Source organism: Enoplosus armatus, chromosome 19 (genome assembly GCF_043641665.1).
Source record: "Enoplosus armatus isolate fEnoArm2 chromosome 19, fEnoArm2.hap1, whole genome shotgun sequence".
In the NCBI taxonomy this organism is placed as follows: Eukaryota; Metazoa; Chordata; class Actinopteri; order Centrarchiformes; family Enoplosidae; genus Enoplosus; species Enoplosus armatus.
Window position 1 is genome coordinate 1756911 of NC_092198.1, and position 17289 is coordinate 1774199.

The following is a 17289-nucleotide window of genomic DNA, read 5'->3' on the forward strand; positions in this document are numbered from 1 at the left end:
TTCCGCTGTGTTGCATTCATAGGCTGGTTCAGTGTGAGGAAGTGTGTTGGTGAGGCCTCCAGACATCCCTGGTGTTGGCCCACATCAGAGGCTGCTGGCAGGAGGTTCCTCATTACCTTTGTTTCTCTCACATGCAGGGCTGAACCTGCTCAGATCTGCAGTGGAAAACTCACTGCGCTGATACTGCACCAACATTACAACCAGTGAGCTCACTGGTTCTTATTGTACAGTAAGAACTCATGTTAAGCTTCATCAGGGCCTCGTTTGCCTCGTTTCTGTTTACGACCACATGAGAGCTACAATGGAAATCTCTTCTTCATGCCAAGATCAGCAGGTTACAATGTTTTCTGTGATTTATCAGAGCTAATTCAAGTTGTTGCCCAAACTACTGTATAAATGCTACAGAGAGACTTTGTTTTCAATCTTTCCTAATTTGTTCAAACAATGGCACAGCAGATCAAGTCAAATGACATTTGTATAAATGTGGTCCATCTCGCTCAGTTGTTTGGCGTAAACTTGTCCACAGCTGATTTATAAAGGCTCTGCAGCAGCTTTTGGCTTTTTCACCAAGTCCTTCGCTTTTAACAGTCATTTGGAAAGACCCCAAGAGGCTGACATTAACCAGGACTTCCTGATTGTAGGACCGGTACAGCGTGACTGTAGGATGGAAAACCTTTCAAAACTGCAGAGAAAAGGGAACATTTCAGGAATCACACAGGGAAAACTTGTTGTCAGAGTGATGACAGTGCATCTTTGAAATTATACAATTCATTTTCAAGGGCTTCCACTGGACCCTGACGCCAAGAAATTCAAAGACAAATGAGAATGAAAGACAGACTTGTTGTTGTGTCCTGCTTTTCATGTTCAAGAGCTTTTAGTCGTCCTTTAATACTGGTGTGACTTTTACGACCCAAGAGTCCTTTAAACTGAAACCTCGTAACAATCTGAAAATACGCGGCTGTCGACCTTAAAACCAGTAGACAGTAGAGACAGACAGAGTTCAGTTTTAACCTGTATCAGCTTTCCAGGGGGTGCAGGTGAGGGAGGGGTCGGAGTTAAGGTGAGGTTTGGACTTACTTTCTGAACAGCTGTCCAGCTTGGACAGAAAGGTGCAGCTTTTGGCTACCGCCAGACTCAATATTCTTGTGGCGGTTCTGGCCGCCAACACGCTCCACCTCAGTTTGGTTGCCAGTTTGGAGTCGTGATGAAAGAGCAATCATAAAGACTCAGACAAAGAACGACATCTCCTCAATTATCACATGGAGGTGATAAAGAATGAGTGCTGTACAGACCCTGTGGTGCTACACATTAATAAAAGTTTGGGAACCACTGATCTAGAAAATGTGCCCTATTTTTAAAGTACTCTTTTAATGAATGAGTCTTTCAAATGGAGATAACGGAAGTCGTAGCACACATCTGGTTACTAAAGTCGCCGCTAAAGTGGGCATGATAGTTGGATTGTTTGTTTCAGAGGGTTACAAAAATTGTTGGACGTAGCCCCCACTCGCAAAGGAGGTTTCAGATACTGTTAGTGGACGTTTAGACTGAGAACAACGCTAGGGGCCACTTTGGTGTGGGTGAACCCTTCCATGTATTGGAGCCAATGCAGTGATCCCAATGAATGAAGGGGCAAAATGGAACTCCCAACAGCAGCCACTCTCTGCACTTCAAGGTGCTTTAAATGGCTGATGGTAGATGGAACATGTCGAGTAGACAGGTTTATACACAGTATTAAGCCAAGAGACTTTCCACTGTGACAGTAAGCCCCCCCCCCCCCGAGACCTGACCTGGACTTCAATCATGTGCCTGTCAGCTGCCGATTTGAGTTGTATTTGTGCTGTTAAACTGTTTTCTGCTTTACTTCAGGACTTAATCTACTGAGTCTGGTTCTTTGGATCCACACAGAATAAGTTTAATGTAATAACGTTTGTATAACTACAACTCAACTGTTGGTTTTGTACTTAGAAAATATGAACTATTTTGTATGCTCTGGAGCTTTCTATCCCAGTTATCATATAATTGTAGGTTCCATTGTCTTTGCGTCATTTTGTTCTCAAAAATGTACCAGTTATAAACATGTTTCAGAACTTCAATAGCTGGATGGATGGATGGATGGACGGATTAGGGAGACATGCAGAGCAGTGGAAATATCTTCACAAGTGCATTAGATTTCCTGCGGTTTTGTTCAGATTTGCCTCGTGATGAGTTGTGGAAAAATAGGTCTGAGTGCGTTTGAGGCTGCGCCTGCAGAGCGCCAGATATTCCATACTCCATCTGATGGCTGTCTGTGGCTGTTATTTTCTAAAGCCTCCAGACTCGGCTTCCAGCTTTGAGAGACAGCTCTCCTTGAAGCAGATAAAAAATGGCAGCAGCTCCCAGCTCCTCGCTAATGGCGGCTGCAGCGTGTGGTGAAGACTGAGTGACGGCGACCGAGCAGCACATGTGAAACAACAGACCAGAATAAACTAATATAAGTACAATCCATCCAGGATTGGAAGTTTAGCGACACAAGTGTGATGTGTTTTTCTTCTTCAGAAATACTTCAAATTAAATGCAGCCTGTCAAATTAAAAGTCTGGTCAGATTTGATCTGCGACAACCAAATTAAATTGAATTAGATTTAAATTCAGTATCTCTGTCAATCTGTTTTAAATTTGACTCACTGATAGTTTTCCATAACAAACTGTCCGTCCCTCTGTCTGAACACATGTTCAGCACATTTAAAAAGATGATCAAAATGACATTTCCGGTGTCAGTTGGCCTGAACAACGACATCCAGGCGTACTTCTTTTCACTTCTTTTGTTATTTTAATTCACTTTTTGACTCTCTGGCCCTCACCAGTGTGCACAGACACATTTTTTTAAAATGAAGTATCCCGAATGTTGTTTTGAATCCGGATCCAGAAACAAATTTTCCGACTGTAAACTTCTGTTTTCCTTTTTCCCCCCTCTCTCCTAAGATCTGTATCAATTGGCAAAAGCTAGAATGTGATTTATTTCACGCTCTCTCTCTTGATTTTATAGCTGGAACTGATGTTTTGTGATAATTATCACCTTGTAGAAACTTGGCTTCTCAGTCTTTCCAGCACCTCCTCTGCGTATGCTGTCACCCACTCTGAACTGAAGAGGGATTAAAATTTATATCAACCCTCCCTCCTCCTCCTCCTCCTCCTCCTCCTCCTCCTCCTCTTCTTCCATCATTCATAAATATTTCCAGCGTTCTGCTCTGTCTGTATAGGAAAGTAACCATATGTCTGCTTGCGGCAACATGAGTCGCTGTGGTGGCGGAAATTAGATTTGGTCTCAGTTGTTTTAACAAAACTATAAGGGTTTTGGCTTCTGTGTGCTGCAGAAAGTTGAGTTGAGGACACTTGAATACTGTGTGTGTGTGTGTATGTTTGTATGTATGTTCTTGATTTACCATCTTTGTAAGGACCAGTTTCAGAGTGATGTCATTTAGTCAAGTCAAACAAAGGTTGAAGTTAGACTGGAGACTTTTTTTTAGGTTAGAGTTAAGTTTGAGTAAGGGTTAAAACCTCTGGTCCTATTTTTTGGCAGAAACAACGGTCACTCTGTCCAAAGGGAAGTCGACTGGTGTCTTATAACTGGAAGTCACAGCACTGAACAGAGAGGGAGCATTTTCCTTTAGAAGTGGTCACCATGTCTACAGGTGGCCAAGCTGGAGGGGAGACACGGGTCTAAATCCCTGCGAGCAGATCCTACAGGCTGCATCGGTCATTACACCCCAAAATACGAAACATACTGAAGATTATTCTTATTCTTAAACCCCACAAGTATGCCCGAGAGACGTTAGCTCATCAAACAGCTTCATTGAGGGCTATTTAAAAGGTAAAATGGTACATTTTAAATGTGTCTTCAAAATACTGAATATCAAAGTTTGCAGCTGAGACTAGACGGAAGCACTGATCTGATGAAGTAAAGACGTCCAATAAACTACAATAAAGAGATTTCTTCCTCTCCGGCTCAGCGGACACTTTGAGCTCATCCGGTTCCTGACATGTTTCATGTCTCTCCTCTCCCGTGTCTCCTGTCTCACAATGCTCTGCTCTCACTAATGAAGCAGAAACGTCTTAAAATATCCTCAGAAGTATTGGGAAAAAAATCACATCTGTTTCTGCCCTTTATAGCTGTGGTGAGTTTTTCAATTCTTCTGTCCACTCGATGGCCTTTTAATAGTTTCCATTTTAGAAAATCATCTGATCTGCCAGCACATCCAAATGGTTCCTTTGTTTTAAAGGGAAGATTTTTAAACTGTCAAATACTGGAAAGAACAAGCAACTTTTTACAATATAAAAAGTGCCCACAGTTGAGTTTCAAAACATCTGTTGCCGCAAAATCAGGGAGTGTAATATTCATCACCTGGAAAAAAGGTTCAGTTTAATATGTAATTAATGCTTCACTCACCATTTTATCTAAACTACATAAATAATGAATCAGATTGTATACATATATATATATATTCTTCTGTGTTTCATTGAAATACACTAGAGAAACCCACAATAATCCATGCCTTTGCTTGTTGTTTTCAGAGGTGGGCCCACCTAAAAACCTGGTCACCAGCGACGTTACCGACAGCAGCTTTGCAGTGTCCTGGACGGCGGCGCCCGGGACCGTGAAGATGTACCGGGTTCAATGGAAGTCGCCGTTCTCTGGGGAGATTGGAGAGAAAACGGTGCCAGGAGACGTGACCAACACCGTGCTGGACGGTCTGAGTCCGGAGACGCTCTACCAAGTTTCTGTGGTCGCCGCCTACGATCACAAAGACAGCGACCCGCTCACTGGACAGGAAACCACTGACGGTAAGACTATAGGAGCACCGTAGAGGCTCTACAGACACTGAATGTGCTCTGGAGACAAAGACAAAGACTTGCAAGAATAAAATAACTGTTAGCTAATACTTAGCTATTAGCTAAAGTACTTCGGGGCTAACTGTTAGCTAACTGGCAAACAACAGGAATCCAGTTACATTATTTTCTGCCTCCAGAGCAGCTCTGCCTTTGAAGGATGTCTGTGTCACTCACAATGCAATCCCTCCTGTGTATTCTATTGTGTATATTTACTCAAAAGGGAAGTTTAGGACGTTGTGCCACATGAATATTAGCCAAATACTTCCTTTTATTACAAAAAACGAAATCTCAGTGCGTGCATAGTCGTGCAGTTCTCTAAAGTGTTTCTGCTTTCTAGTCTGTGAAAATAGTCCAAATTTTAATCAAAGTATTGTGTTGACAGCTTTGCTGTGTTCTGCTCTCCATAATAACACAAGTATCGGTCCTGTGAATGACACAGCGTGAAGTGCACACCGACATATTGGATCAAAGACGAAGATGAAAAACATGTCAACACATTCATCTTTCTATATGTACACATGGGAAATGAAATTGTCCAAATCCACACAGACACAAAGCAACATGTGGATAAACGAACACATTTGAGTACATATTGTTCCTGGATGAATCCTTCCAGCGGAGCTTTTCTTCCTCCAGCTTCTTATATTTGTTCAAATCTATTAACACATTGAAAAGTTGGATGCCATGTTTTTTTTCCGCCAATAAAAATCCACCACAGTAAAATCAAGTAGTCTGAAAAAACTTTCCTTGGGATCATTAAATATACATATTATTCCCAAGCAAAGATTTTTAATCACTTGCAGAATCATCGGAATAAGTTAATTTCATTTTATAGGGCTTTGGTTGTTTCGAGGGAAAAGGAAAATGTGGTTAGCATTTCCTCCCAATTGATCACTTCTGGGTAAATGCCTAATTCATAACCAATTAGTTTTGGCATGAGGCTGGTGGTATTACTCAACACCTATGCCTGCAGTTATGAATACATAGCGATTACAGAAGGAATAACATTATAAACAACATAACAGTCGTTTCCCAGCCTAGATCGTCGATTGTCTATAATCAAACTCTACATGATAAGCTGTTCATTTTGGCTATTGTTTAGTTTTCCAATGTACTTTAGTACCAGTCAGTGGCACCTCTAATATGATGGATTAGATGCAGTTTGTTTAATTAAATATTTATTGTAGAATTTGTGACCTCTACATTGGAAAAATGGGGAGCAATAGACATTTTAATTGTTTAAGTCTTTTATTTAAGTCTATTACGTTTGAAAAAGCATGAAATTATTTTCTACTTAAGTTTAAATCTAGTTTCTGCCCTGCAAAAAGTAAAACTGGCAATTTCTGTTTTTTGTTTTCAGCCTCTGCTGCTGGTAAAAAGTTGACCGTGTCGGACGAGACCGAGCGAACCATGAAGGTCGCGTGGACGCCGGCACCAGGCAAAGTGGTCCACTACCGGCTGAAGTACGTTCCCAGTGGTGGAGGGAAAGAAGTGGCCCTTAAAATCCCTGCGGCGCTGACTTCCACCGTTGTTAAGCGCCTGCAACCCATGACCACTTACAACATCACCGTTCACCCCATCTACAAGCGCGGGGAAGGAAAAGCAAGGCAAGGAGTAGGAACGACACGTACGTTGGTCCATAATTCAACCCTATGACAGACAGTACACTGCAGAAACATGTCCATCGAAACCAAGACGTCTAAACCTGAGTTCACTCTTAAAACATTATCATTGGTGGAATGAAATTAAAGAAATCTGCTGCTGAGCTGATTTCAGCTTTTTATGGACTCCATCCCCAGAGTCGTAGGGTGTCCTGGGATTAGCCTCCCAAAGCTCAACAGGACATCTACGACATTATCGGACTCTGGGTGAAGTAGGAGAAATTGATTAAATTCCCCCAAAATCAAACCATCCCGTTATGGTTAAGATAAGGACTTCTATCTCGACTGGCTTCCTGGATGTTCTCCTATTAAATATCAGTAATGTGAAACAAATGGAGAAAACTGGCTTGCTTGACAATTTTGCCACTTGTTTTAAAAGTTAAAACAAGTCATGCTGCCTTGGAAAGAAATGGGATTCTGACGTCCAAGTTGCAGATTTCTTTCCATTGTTCCTCCAAAAATACGAGTTTAGGACCGACTTCAAGTTTAAACGACTTGTTAAGATGAACATTTTTCACACAACAGGTGCTGCTGCGCTGCGAGGAAGCAGTGTCTTTTCACCAGAACACTAAAATCACAGTTAAACACATGCTCAATCACACGCTACCGTTACTAACACACAGCATGACACTGGGCTTTTTAACCAACGACACCGGGTTCAAGGTATTGTATTATGGACTAATGACAAACTGGCTTGAATGTGGTGTGGCTGATCTTCAAAACCTTTGCAGTTGGAGTTGTGTTAAACTTTTATTCTGCACAAGTTTGTCCTGAAGTTCTGGCCGGGTTCTTCTATTTCAGTGTCGCCCTTCAAGGCTCCCAGGAACCTTCAGACCTCAGAGCCCACCAAGAACAGTTTCAGAGTCTCCTGGGATCCAGCACCTGGAAATGTTAAGGGCTACAAAGTGACCTTTCACCCCGCCGGGGATGACGTTAACCTGGGGGAACTCCAGGTCGGTCCCTACGATAACACGGTCGTTCTAGAGGAACTCAGGTAAGCTTTCCTAACTGTTAGATATTTACGTATCCCGAGGAATGTCATGCTGTAATTAGAGAGTTCACCATAGAGGGAAACAATAAATATTGGAGGGTAAAGAGGAAGGATTTTGTAGGAACCTTTTTCAAACTAAGGATGTCATAATGGTCATGATGGTAAAGGTAAATCCAGTAAAGGTCTTTAAGGACACTCATTTGAAAGGACCAGGAGCTACTTATTTGGCATTAAAGTCTTCTAATCGAGGTTGTGAGAGACTGATGTGGATTTATGTCATTCCCTGTTTCCCTTAGGGCAGAAACAAAGTACTCTGTTGCCGTGTTTGGGATGTTTGAAGGAGGGGAGAGTAAGCCTCTGGCAGGAGAGGAGAGGACGACCCTCATGGATGTTCCTGAGCAGCCGATTGTCGGTTCTTCTGGTAAAAGCTGATAGCTCCACCACACTACAACCCGCCCTCCATTAGCAGCCCTAAAGAGCAGGCCTGCGGACCAGACGCTCTCTGATCCGAGCCATTTCAGTGACTAGTGCCGCCCAGATTAGTGCCAGAGCGTTGAATTATTTGTTGTCGAAGGGAATTAATGTCACTGTCGTTTTGGAATCACAGACCGAAACTCGGCGCAGATGATTATGATTACTACAAATTATTTTGAGCTGCTTGGCTCGCGTTTCCTCACCTTCCTCATATCTCATTTGGAGAGTGAACTGGTGCAAAATGACATGCCAGTTAACAGACGTGCTGAAGTGTTGACACTAGCATTTATAAACTGTCCAATTGGACTTGTTCCCTGACCTCACGGGCTACATATTTGCCAGCGTGTGAGCAGCCACCCCACGATGTGCTGACCTTTAATGGTGTTGCAACAAACATCTATCTTCATTAGCTCCCAGATGAGTTACTATTGAACTCAGTATCTGCTGCCCAAATGTTTTTTTAGTCATGCAAAAGTAGACATTTCCCTTTTTTATGTTGTTTGAAGCGTGAAAGGGGGCTCTGCTTGCAATTAGGGAGTTTTTTTTTTTATGATCCAGAGCGTTAGCTGCCGCCGGGATGTATGCAGTAAGGAAAATGTTAGGCCCAGAGGAGGTGCTGACCCTGGGCAGAAATTCCTGCTGTAATGGGGAGCAGACACGGTGACCGACTGCCCACCGAGCAGGGAACAGGCCGGGATGTTCCACCGAGGTTCCACTCAGAGCCCCTCATATATTAAACTGCAGCTCTCACATGGCAGGCTGCTTAGTGGAGGTTTTAATCCAGACTCTGACAGGTCCATATGGTCTGGCAGAGCCGCTTCCAGGCGTCCTTCATACACTGCAAAAACATCATTTTTTACAGGTCGTTAAATTCTTTATTCCTTTTTTAAAATTTCTTCTTCAAACAAAGTGTGAAAAACTTGACAGTGAAGTGAGAAAATTGTACTCGTTTCCTGCAACATTTTGTTGAATCACTTGACAATATCTGGTTTTGACGTCAACCACCACTGGAAATGTTTAAATTCAACATGACTTCAGCTTGTTTACCATCACTTTTTAAATGTATGTATTTTAGATTGAATACCCGGAAACTCTTTAGGTTATTTTATATTTACATTGTCATTATGATAAATTATTATTTGATTCTTCATCAACAGTTGTCATGGAGATAGATCTGTTGAGATGTGAGCTCAGTAGCTGTAAAATGGCTGCTGAACATGCTGACCGTTTAAAGCTTTGAAAAAATGCTAGTGAGTGAATCTTGAGTTGCGATGGTTTCATCAAGCTACTCCTGTCCAACATTATATAAAACTCAGTTTCTCACAAAATGCCCTTGTTGTAAGTTTAGATAATTAGATAATAGATCGATTATTCAGATACTCTGCAGCCATGAAACACTTCAGGCGATTCCCTCCGAAATCAAATATTTTTAAAAACAAAAAGCTGACCTCATGTTGACCCTTAAGTCAGTAAACACATCAGATTTCTCAAGTGATGCGATTTTGATTTTGGATTGAAACGTCATTTCATTTTAGGGTGGAAGGCGTCGACAGCCACCGGTCTGAGCTGCTGCAGCTAAAGTCAGAGCTGCTGCAGGACACCAGTGATTGATGTCCCACAGTCAGACTGAGCTGGATATTTATATGCTGAGACTCTTACTCAGAGACGCTGGATCCAGCTGTCGTCTGCAGCGCATTAGATGCCTCTTAAAGCTGCCTCTGTTTATGACATCTGTTTTTATTAATGAATGTCGGAGGGACACATGAGCATGTTGTTTACCGGCGGTGGTATAACTCAAACAGACTGCGGCCAAGCATCCGATTCAGCTCCTCTTAGCATCGGGCATCTGTTTCTGCGGCCTGCTGAAAAAGGACAGAAAAATGAAATCGATTGTCTCCTAACCTGTTTTCAATTGCACACACAGGGGCCCGGTTATTAATCGCTCGGCATCGGCCGGGCGTGACGTCCTAGAAAAAGAGGACGAGCTGCCATTTTTCATCCTTACAGGTGCCTGCAGCAGGAATGTGCAGTCACTTTGGGGAACAGGAGGCCTCGTATATCACAGTGTCAGAGAGGCTAACTCCTGCTGTTGGAGGGGACAGCCTCAGTCTCAGCCAGGAAAGACCACACGGCTGATTCTCCACTGGATATAAAAACCCAAAACAACTCGCTGTGCTGGAAGAGAGGAAAGAATGGCCCAGAAGAGAGAGCGGTTAATCCAGAAATGACAGCTGTTAGACAATGCGTTACGAGTGTGAATTATTTGTGTTACATAATGCTGTGTAAAACCTTCTGCTGTATAAACATCTTCCACTTGTGATTGTGAGAGTTTTGTGACGTACTCCTGCTCCTCACCTCTCTCTGATGTACCCCACAAACCTTCCTCTCGCCTTTTCACACTTTCCCCACACACCTTCATCTCAAACGCTTCACATAAATCTGGACGGACGCTCGTGGTGGGTGTCTGTGTACCAGGTGTCTCACTGCCCCCCCCCCCCCGTCTCTCTGCAGACACTAAGTGTAAGACCGCAGCGAAGGCCGACATCGTGCTGCTGGTCGACGGCTCCTGGAGCATCGGCCGCATCAACTTCAAAACCATCCGCAACTTCATCGCTCGCATGGTCAGCGTGTTCGACATCAGCCCTGACAGAGTCCAGATTGGTAATATTTTCACCACTATTACCTGTACTACTACTTCTAATATTACTAATACTGTTACAGCCATCACTAGTACTACTGAGAGTTCACCAGGTTGTCCCTTCTTTTTCTGTTGGTGAATCTGTATAACTGGCATCATAGTGTGTTGGTTGGTGTGTCTTTGCTGTTTTGTTTTTGTACACATCGCTGTGTGTTTTCTGCAGGTCTGGCTCAGTACAGTGGAGACCCAAAGACAGAGTGGCACCTGAACGCCCACCCGACCAAGGCGTCCCTGATGGACGCCGTCGCCAACCTGCCGTACAAAGGAGGCAACACCATGACAGGTGAGTTAACAGCACTTTGTCCAATCCACACCAGGCTCCACCTGATCTAGGCCCCAATTTGGGATTCAAACTAGGGTCCGTTAGCTGAGGAAAACTAGAAGTAATCCACCAAAACATCCACAGAAACTTTAAAAAACAGAATTCACAGTCTGAATACTTTGTAAAACTCTGTGTTCCTGTCATGCAGGAATGGCTCTGAACTACATCCTTCAGAACAACTTCAGACCCAACGTCGGGATGCGTGCCGACGCCCGCAAAATTGGCGTCCTGATCACTGACGGAAAGTCTCAGGACGAAATCGTCTACAACTCGCAGAACCTGAGAGACAGCGGCATCGAGCTCTACGCGGTCGGTGAGTGTGTTTGTGGAGCAAGGATGAGCTGAGACGTGCAGTTTATATCATGTGAACACGGAAAACTATGTCACCTCATTACAAAAGAATCAGATGATATTAACATGATTTTAAAAGATTTATTTCTCGAGTTTGTCACATGAAAGTATTAACAGTTAGAGGACCAGACCATTGATTTAGATTGATTGATTGATTCATGTCTCTGGAATTTGATTTTCAAAGCATACTGAAATGAACTGAGAGCTTTGGAAGATGCTCAGCGGGGATATACAGTATATATTTGTATGTAAAGTACATGGGGTTGGGGTCATTTTTCAGGCACAGTTGTGACGGTACATTTTTCTCTCAGGTGTGAAGAACGCAGACGAGAACGAGTTGAGGTCCATCGCCTCCGACCCCGACGACATTCACATGTACAACGTCAACGACTTCCGGTTCCTGCTGGACATTGTTGACGACCTCACGGTCAACCTGTGTAACAGCGTCAAGGGCCCAGGTAGGAAAAGAGTCGCCTGTTGCATCATCATCAGACTGGTATCACTGGTGTAAGAATCGACTGGTTTTCAGACAGCAGCAGTAAGACATCTCTGCTGGTTATTCTGGTCTATTAGTCTAATACATAAGAAAATATTCTTTCATTCATCAAAGAATGACAATACTTTTTTTCCACAGCAAGAACATTTAAAACAAACTAGATAGAAATAAAGTGAGCGTTTCACATTTTGTCTGTGTACCAGATTTATGTGATAACATTTTATATACGTCCTCTGTCAAACATTTAACCTTCATGAGGAGGCACACACACACACACACATCCGTACATGTTTTCAGGTGCTGGGCAACAATAAGCTGCACTAACACACACACTGCTGACTTGTTCCCAGTTCTTCATGAATTCTGCAAGTTCCACTTCCCGTGAATAAAAATGAATAAAAATGTTGCGGCTTCATCTAAAGTGATTGCAGACTTATTTTCCTGATGATGGCGCTATAAACACCTGAGATATAAAACCCCTTCATGTGAGGATGAATTGTTTCAGGTTTTATGACTACTTTGCTCAGAAGGCCGCTGCTGCTCACAGCTGTAATTCCAGCTTTTTCTTTGAATACCGCTGAGTCAGAGTTACACCTTTCAGTACTTACTGGTGCTGGAGGTCAGAAGGAAACTTCAGAAAATTATACTTTTCCGGAATTTACAAAGCCACAGTGTTTAAGACTAACAACCATACATTTTTGAAATTTTACTACAGTCTTTCATTTGGTTTAACAGGCGCTCGAGGGCGTGAAAGTTGCTCTGCTTATGAAGGACGAGTAAAGACATTAATATCAGCTAAACTTCTTCAGCACAGCTGCTTTTATGCCGTTTGCGTGATGAAACTAGTGACTGTTGACAAGTAGAAAGTACAAATTATGCATTTATTGTGATCTCTAGATGAGAACAAAGTGTTTTGTTAATCATAAATCAATTCTACTCCTAAAAATAGAATAAAAGAAGATCAGATCCAAAAAATGCAGATCGATAAATTTGACTCGAAGTCTGCCTGACAACCTCGATTATTTCAGACCATCAAAAGATGTCGCAACACAGATCCAAGCGTCTGATGGAAACTTTCACGTTGGAAATACTTTTTGTCTGTAAATCAGTTTTAGGAGGAAATACAAAAAAGATTTGCAGCTCAACCAGAGAAAAACATTTTTAAAGAAAGCCTTTGTCAGAAGTGCTGAAATATACAGCGGGCCGACAGCTTCACTGCCAGAGGGGCAAACGCCACCGGGGCAGATTTGTGGTGGCAGGGTTCACAGTGTGAAATACTTGACGTGTCGGATCATATTCCAGCTCTTGTTCGGTACGTTTCAGGAGGTGAACTGGAGGCGCCCACCAACCTGGTGACCTCGGAGGTGACCCACCGCTCCTTCCGTGCCACCTGGACGGCGCCCGGCAGCCCCGTCGACAAGTACCGCGTCACTTACATGACTGTAGACGGAGGACCCACCCAGGAGGTGAGATAAAGCTTCTCCCCCTCCAGCGGTCTCTGTTAGTCATGCTGCATCTCTAAACCAGCGGCTGAAACCAGATCTTTAAACTCGTGTTCACCACAAGAACCACAAGAATAACCAAATGTGGATGAATCCGCAGCTGAAAATAGTCCCCAACAAATGCACTTTTTCTTCCTGTTTGTTTGATAAAAAACTACAGTGAGCAGCTGTTTTAGGAAATAACTTAGTAATAACTTAATTTACACCCTCAGAAGGAACCAATGGGCTTGGAGCTGAGAGCCTCAGACAGGAGACGGACTAATAACTAATAACTAATAACATTCTTGGTTTTGGTCTCTTTTTATCAAAAATACAGAATCTTATCCTTTGAAACATGAATACTGTTTAATGCTATTGCCACTGCAATTAATAATAGTAATCAAAATCATGTGACAATTTAAAAACTAAAAGGCAAACAAAATGATAAAACTCAAAATGAGATGATGGTAAAAGCAACGAGAAAATACAACAGTAGGAAGTCACAAAGCAAGACAAGTTGATTTATATATAACAGTTCTCTCACAGTTTGGAATAAAGGGAGCTAAAACAGAAGAACTTAAGACACATTATTAGAGAGATTTACAAAGAGAGAAACATCTATAATACAGTTTGTTTAAAGATGTGAAAAATGTCTAACCTAGCTGTCTGCAGCTTTTTGAATAAGACAAAATAGTTCCAGTAATCCAATAAGGAAAGAGGGATGTGATGTTTTCCCCCTCACATCTTAAACCTGGTTTAGATATAAAAAGCTGGTTATATCACTGTTGTTTGGGATCAGTCGTGCTCTATTGTTCCAGGTATAAATGGTCAAAAGACTCAGATAATTGGTCTGTTTCATAGAACATCATTAAAGGAATCTGCCCAGTGTGCGTCCTGGTTCAGAAACTTTATGTCTACCATCTGCGAGTGCTGGACAACATCCTGAATATCAAATAGCATCTTGTTTGCTTATTAATTCCCTTTGGCTCCCATTAGACCTGGTTTAAACTGTAACAGACAACTCTTTTGTCTGTTTATATCTGTGAAACATACCAGTCAGGTGAGTTTTACTACCTCCTGTGAATTCAGATAATGACATGTTGTCAGTCACAGAAAAACAGACTAATTGACACTTAAACCCCCCTTGTTCTTTAATAATCTGGTATGTGTAGTCCTATGTGGCTAACCTCACAAGACAGGTTAAAAACCAAAGTGTTTCCAAATACCCAGGTCTGGCTTTCATTCAAAGCCCTGTGTACTTGGCCCTCAGAGTCTGAAATCTGGATCCCAGTTGCTTTGGTAAACCTGCATTTAGTTTACACTTAACCTCCTGTCAGTCCCGTCTTAAAAAACAGAGCGCTGGGTCTTTTCCATCCTTTGTGCTTTTATTGGCCCTCGTCAGATGGAGCCGGTGTGATTATAATCGGGCTCGTCTGAGCAGAGTTTCCACTGGATCCACTTAGTTTAACGTGATGGACCTCACACTGGGCCGAGACGCCTCATCGTACGGCCTCTCCCTCTCTTCCTTTGTCTGTTTACGTTGGACTGTAGAGCACGTATGAACATAGCAACATGAGATATGTGATATTTACATGCTGGGTATTTAGTGCAGATCCTATCGCCAGTGATTTACAACCAGTGCAACAAGAGAGGGGAATCCTAAATTACAAGCAGCCAGACACAAAGAGGGTCAGGGTTGAGGCCATGAATGGCACGCGGCCAAGAGATGAAACACTTTTCATTGTGAAACCTGGAATATTTATACATGAGGGAGAGTAGAAATATGTGCGATAAATAGACCCGATGAGCAATGAGCTGAATTGGGGTTTTTGTGTCATTGTAAGTGTTCCAAAGTTTAAGGAGTTGTCTGGATAACTTAGAACCTAGAACAAGTCTCGAGTCACCTCCAAGCCCTAAACCTTGTGTTTCAAGTCCTGATCAGGTCTTTATGTGCCCGTCACCTAATCTACTGCTGCTTTCAATTCTTAAACAGTTGCCATCAGTGTTTTTGTATTTACATCAGCATGTTATAATCTGAGGTATCATCTCACTAAAGGTGACTGGTTCCAAGTATGTCTGTTGTCAGGGAGAATGAAGACGACACATAATATTTGATCTTTGTGCGTGGAAAGGATATCATTCATTTCATCCAAAGGCAAAAGTCAGCTAGGAGTCGTTGGTGGAATAATAACCGTGTAACTGCAATGTTCTGCGTCTATTCCAGCCGTTTGTTGCAAGTCATGCCCTCCGCTCTCCCCAGCAAAATACTAAAAAGGCTAAAATAGGGTTGCATGCTTTGGCATTAAGTTTAGGTGTAAACAGATTTTGCTGAGACACGTAAAGAAAACTGTTTCGTGGTTTACTCAGCAAAGTCGTCAGATAACTGAGGCTCCACAAACCACGCTACAAAAATGGTTTCCTCGCCGTCTGTATTGGAAACCTTTTCCTGAAAACAAGTGAAGAATGAGACGAATATTTCAACCTGTTCCCAACAGATATCAACTTGTTTTGAGAAATTAATTATTAATCAATTACAGACATGAATAACGTGATAAAAGGGACGTTTTTGGCAGCTCGCGTAGAACGGAACATTCCTCCAGCTCGTGAAGCTTCAGCCTCTTTGTGTTTGTTTGTCATTTCTCCTCTGGGTTTGATTTTCCAGCAGAATAGCACAGGAATGCGACATGTTTAGCGGCCAAGTTGGACGTCCCGCATGAGGACTTTCCCACCAGCACATGAACGATAGTTTCGGCTTAACAGTCTATAATCATCTAACGGTGAAAATACGAGACCTGGACCTCCACCAATCACTGATTGACAGATGCTGCTGAACTGATCGCCAAAAGAGATCAGAGCAGCGACTTTCATCCAAATCTTTTTCACATATCAAACTTACATAATCATTAGCTGACAAAGTGCTTGCTCTGCTGTGTTCATCATCTGATGTGACATTAATGTTGTATTTTACATTAAGTTGAGTCAAATTTATGCCTGGAATGGACAACCAGCCATCGGCCAAAGAGAAGAGAAACGTTTGAGGAAAAATCTGATCACTGACCACCATGTGTTCAGCTCTTCAGCAGATACCCACCCTTAATCTCTATTGATCCCTATCTTTAAATTGTTTTGGGTATTGGAACTTCCTAACCTACCCTGTGTCCTTTCCGATGGACTCGAGTCAGTTCAAGTCATATTTCATTATCGGTTTTCTGAAACAAAAAGTGCTCCATCCTGTAAGGATGTGGGGAATGGGAAATGGGACTTTGCCGTAACAATAAGTCTGAACACCTGTAACACAGTCTGAGACTTCTGCTGCCTCCTCACCTTGGTGGGTTTTTTTCTGAATCAGATTTGTCGGCAGGGTCCGGGAGTCTTTGGCTCCTTCATAGTCAAGAGTTTATGAACTTTGTCGTAATTGTTACCTGTCTGGATTAAATCCTAAAAAATGTGTCAGATTACTGCCCACGTATGATTACCAGTCCTTTATGGTTTCAGCTGCTGGTCGACGGGTCGGTGACGACTGCAGTGCTGGAAAGCCTGACCCCCCTGACCGAGTACCTCGTCAATGTTTACTCCGTGGTTGGCGAGGAGAGCAGCGAGCCTCTGAAGGGCACCGAGACCACCTGTAAGTGTTTCTTCTTCACCTCTTTAGCTTCCTCTTCCTGTTTTTTCCCCCTCGCCACTTCCTCTTCGCCTCATGACAGAAGAGCTCAGTTTCCATGTTGGAGGTCCTTTTCACAAGACACTGGTTGCCCTTTAGAGTGACAGACGTGATTAAAGAGGAGCTTTAAAGGCAGATAGCATCATCGGGAAAGCGTTCTGTTTCTTCCCTATGGTTTGTGAGATAAACAACTTGATTTCTCTGCTCATTATCCTGTTTCACACACATCGATGGAGATCTGCTCCAACGTCTCTGTTTATACAACATATATTTAGCGTCTGATCTGA

General features: G+C 42.7%; 1 protein-coding gene across 1 annotated transcript in view; it reads left to right on the top strand.

Moving 5' to 3' along the window:
• The window catches only part of col12a1b (collagen, type XII, alpha 1b), a 107147-nt gene that overhangs the window by 22204 nt on the left and 67654 nt on the right, over positions 1 to 17289 (top strand). The window contains exons 13-22 of the mRNA XM_070926287.1: positions 4550 to 4819; positions 6228 to 6494; positions 7330 to 7522; positions 7816 to 7940; positions 10505 to 10654; positions 10855 to 10974; positions 11162 to 11326; positions 11676 to 11822; positions 13187 to 13326; positions 16837 to 16966. Coding sequence (XP_070782388.1) covers positions 4550 to 4819; positions 6228 to 6494; positions 7330 to 7522; positions 7816 to 7940; positions 10505 to 10654; positions 10855 to 10974; positions 11162 to 11326; positions 11676 to 11822; positions 13187 to 13326; positions 16837 to 16966 — 1707 coding nt within the window. The remainder of the gene's footprint in view (positions 1 to 4549; positions 4820 to 6227; positions 6495 to 7329; positions 7523 to 7815; positions 7941 to 10504; positions 10655 to 10854; positions 10975 to 11161; positions 11327 to 11675; positions 11823 to 13186; positions 13327 to 16836; positions 16967 to 17289) is intronic.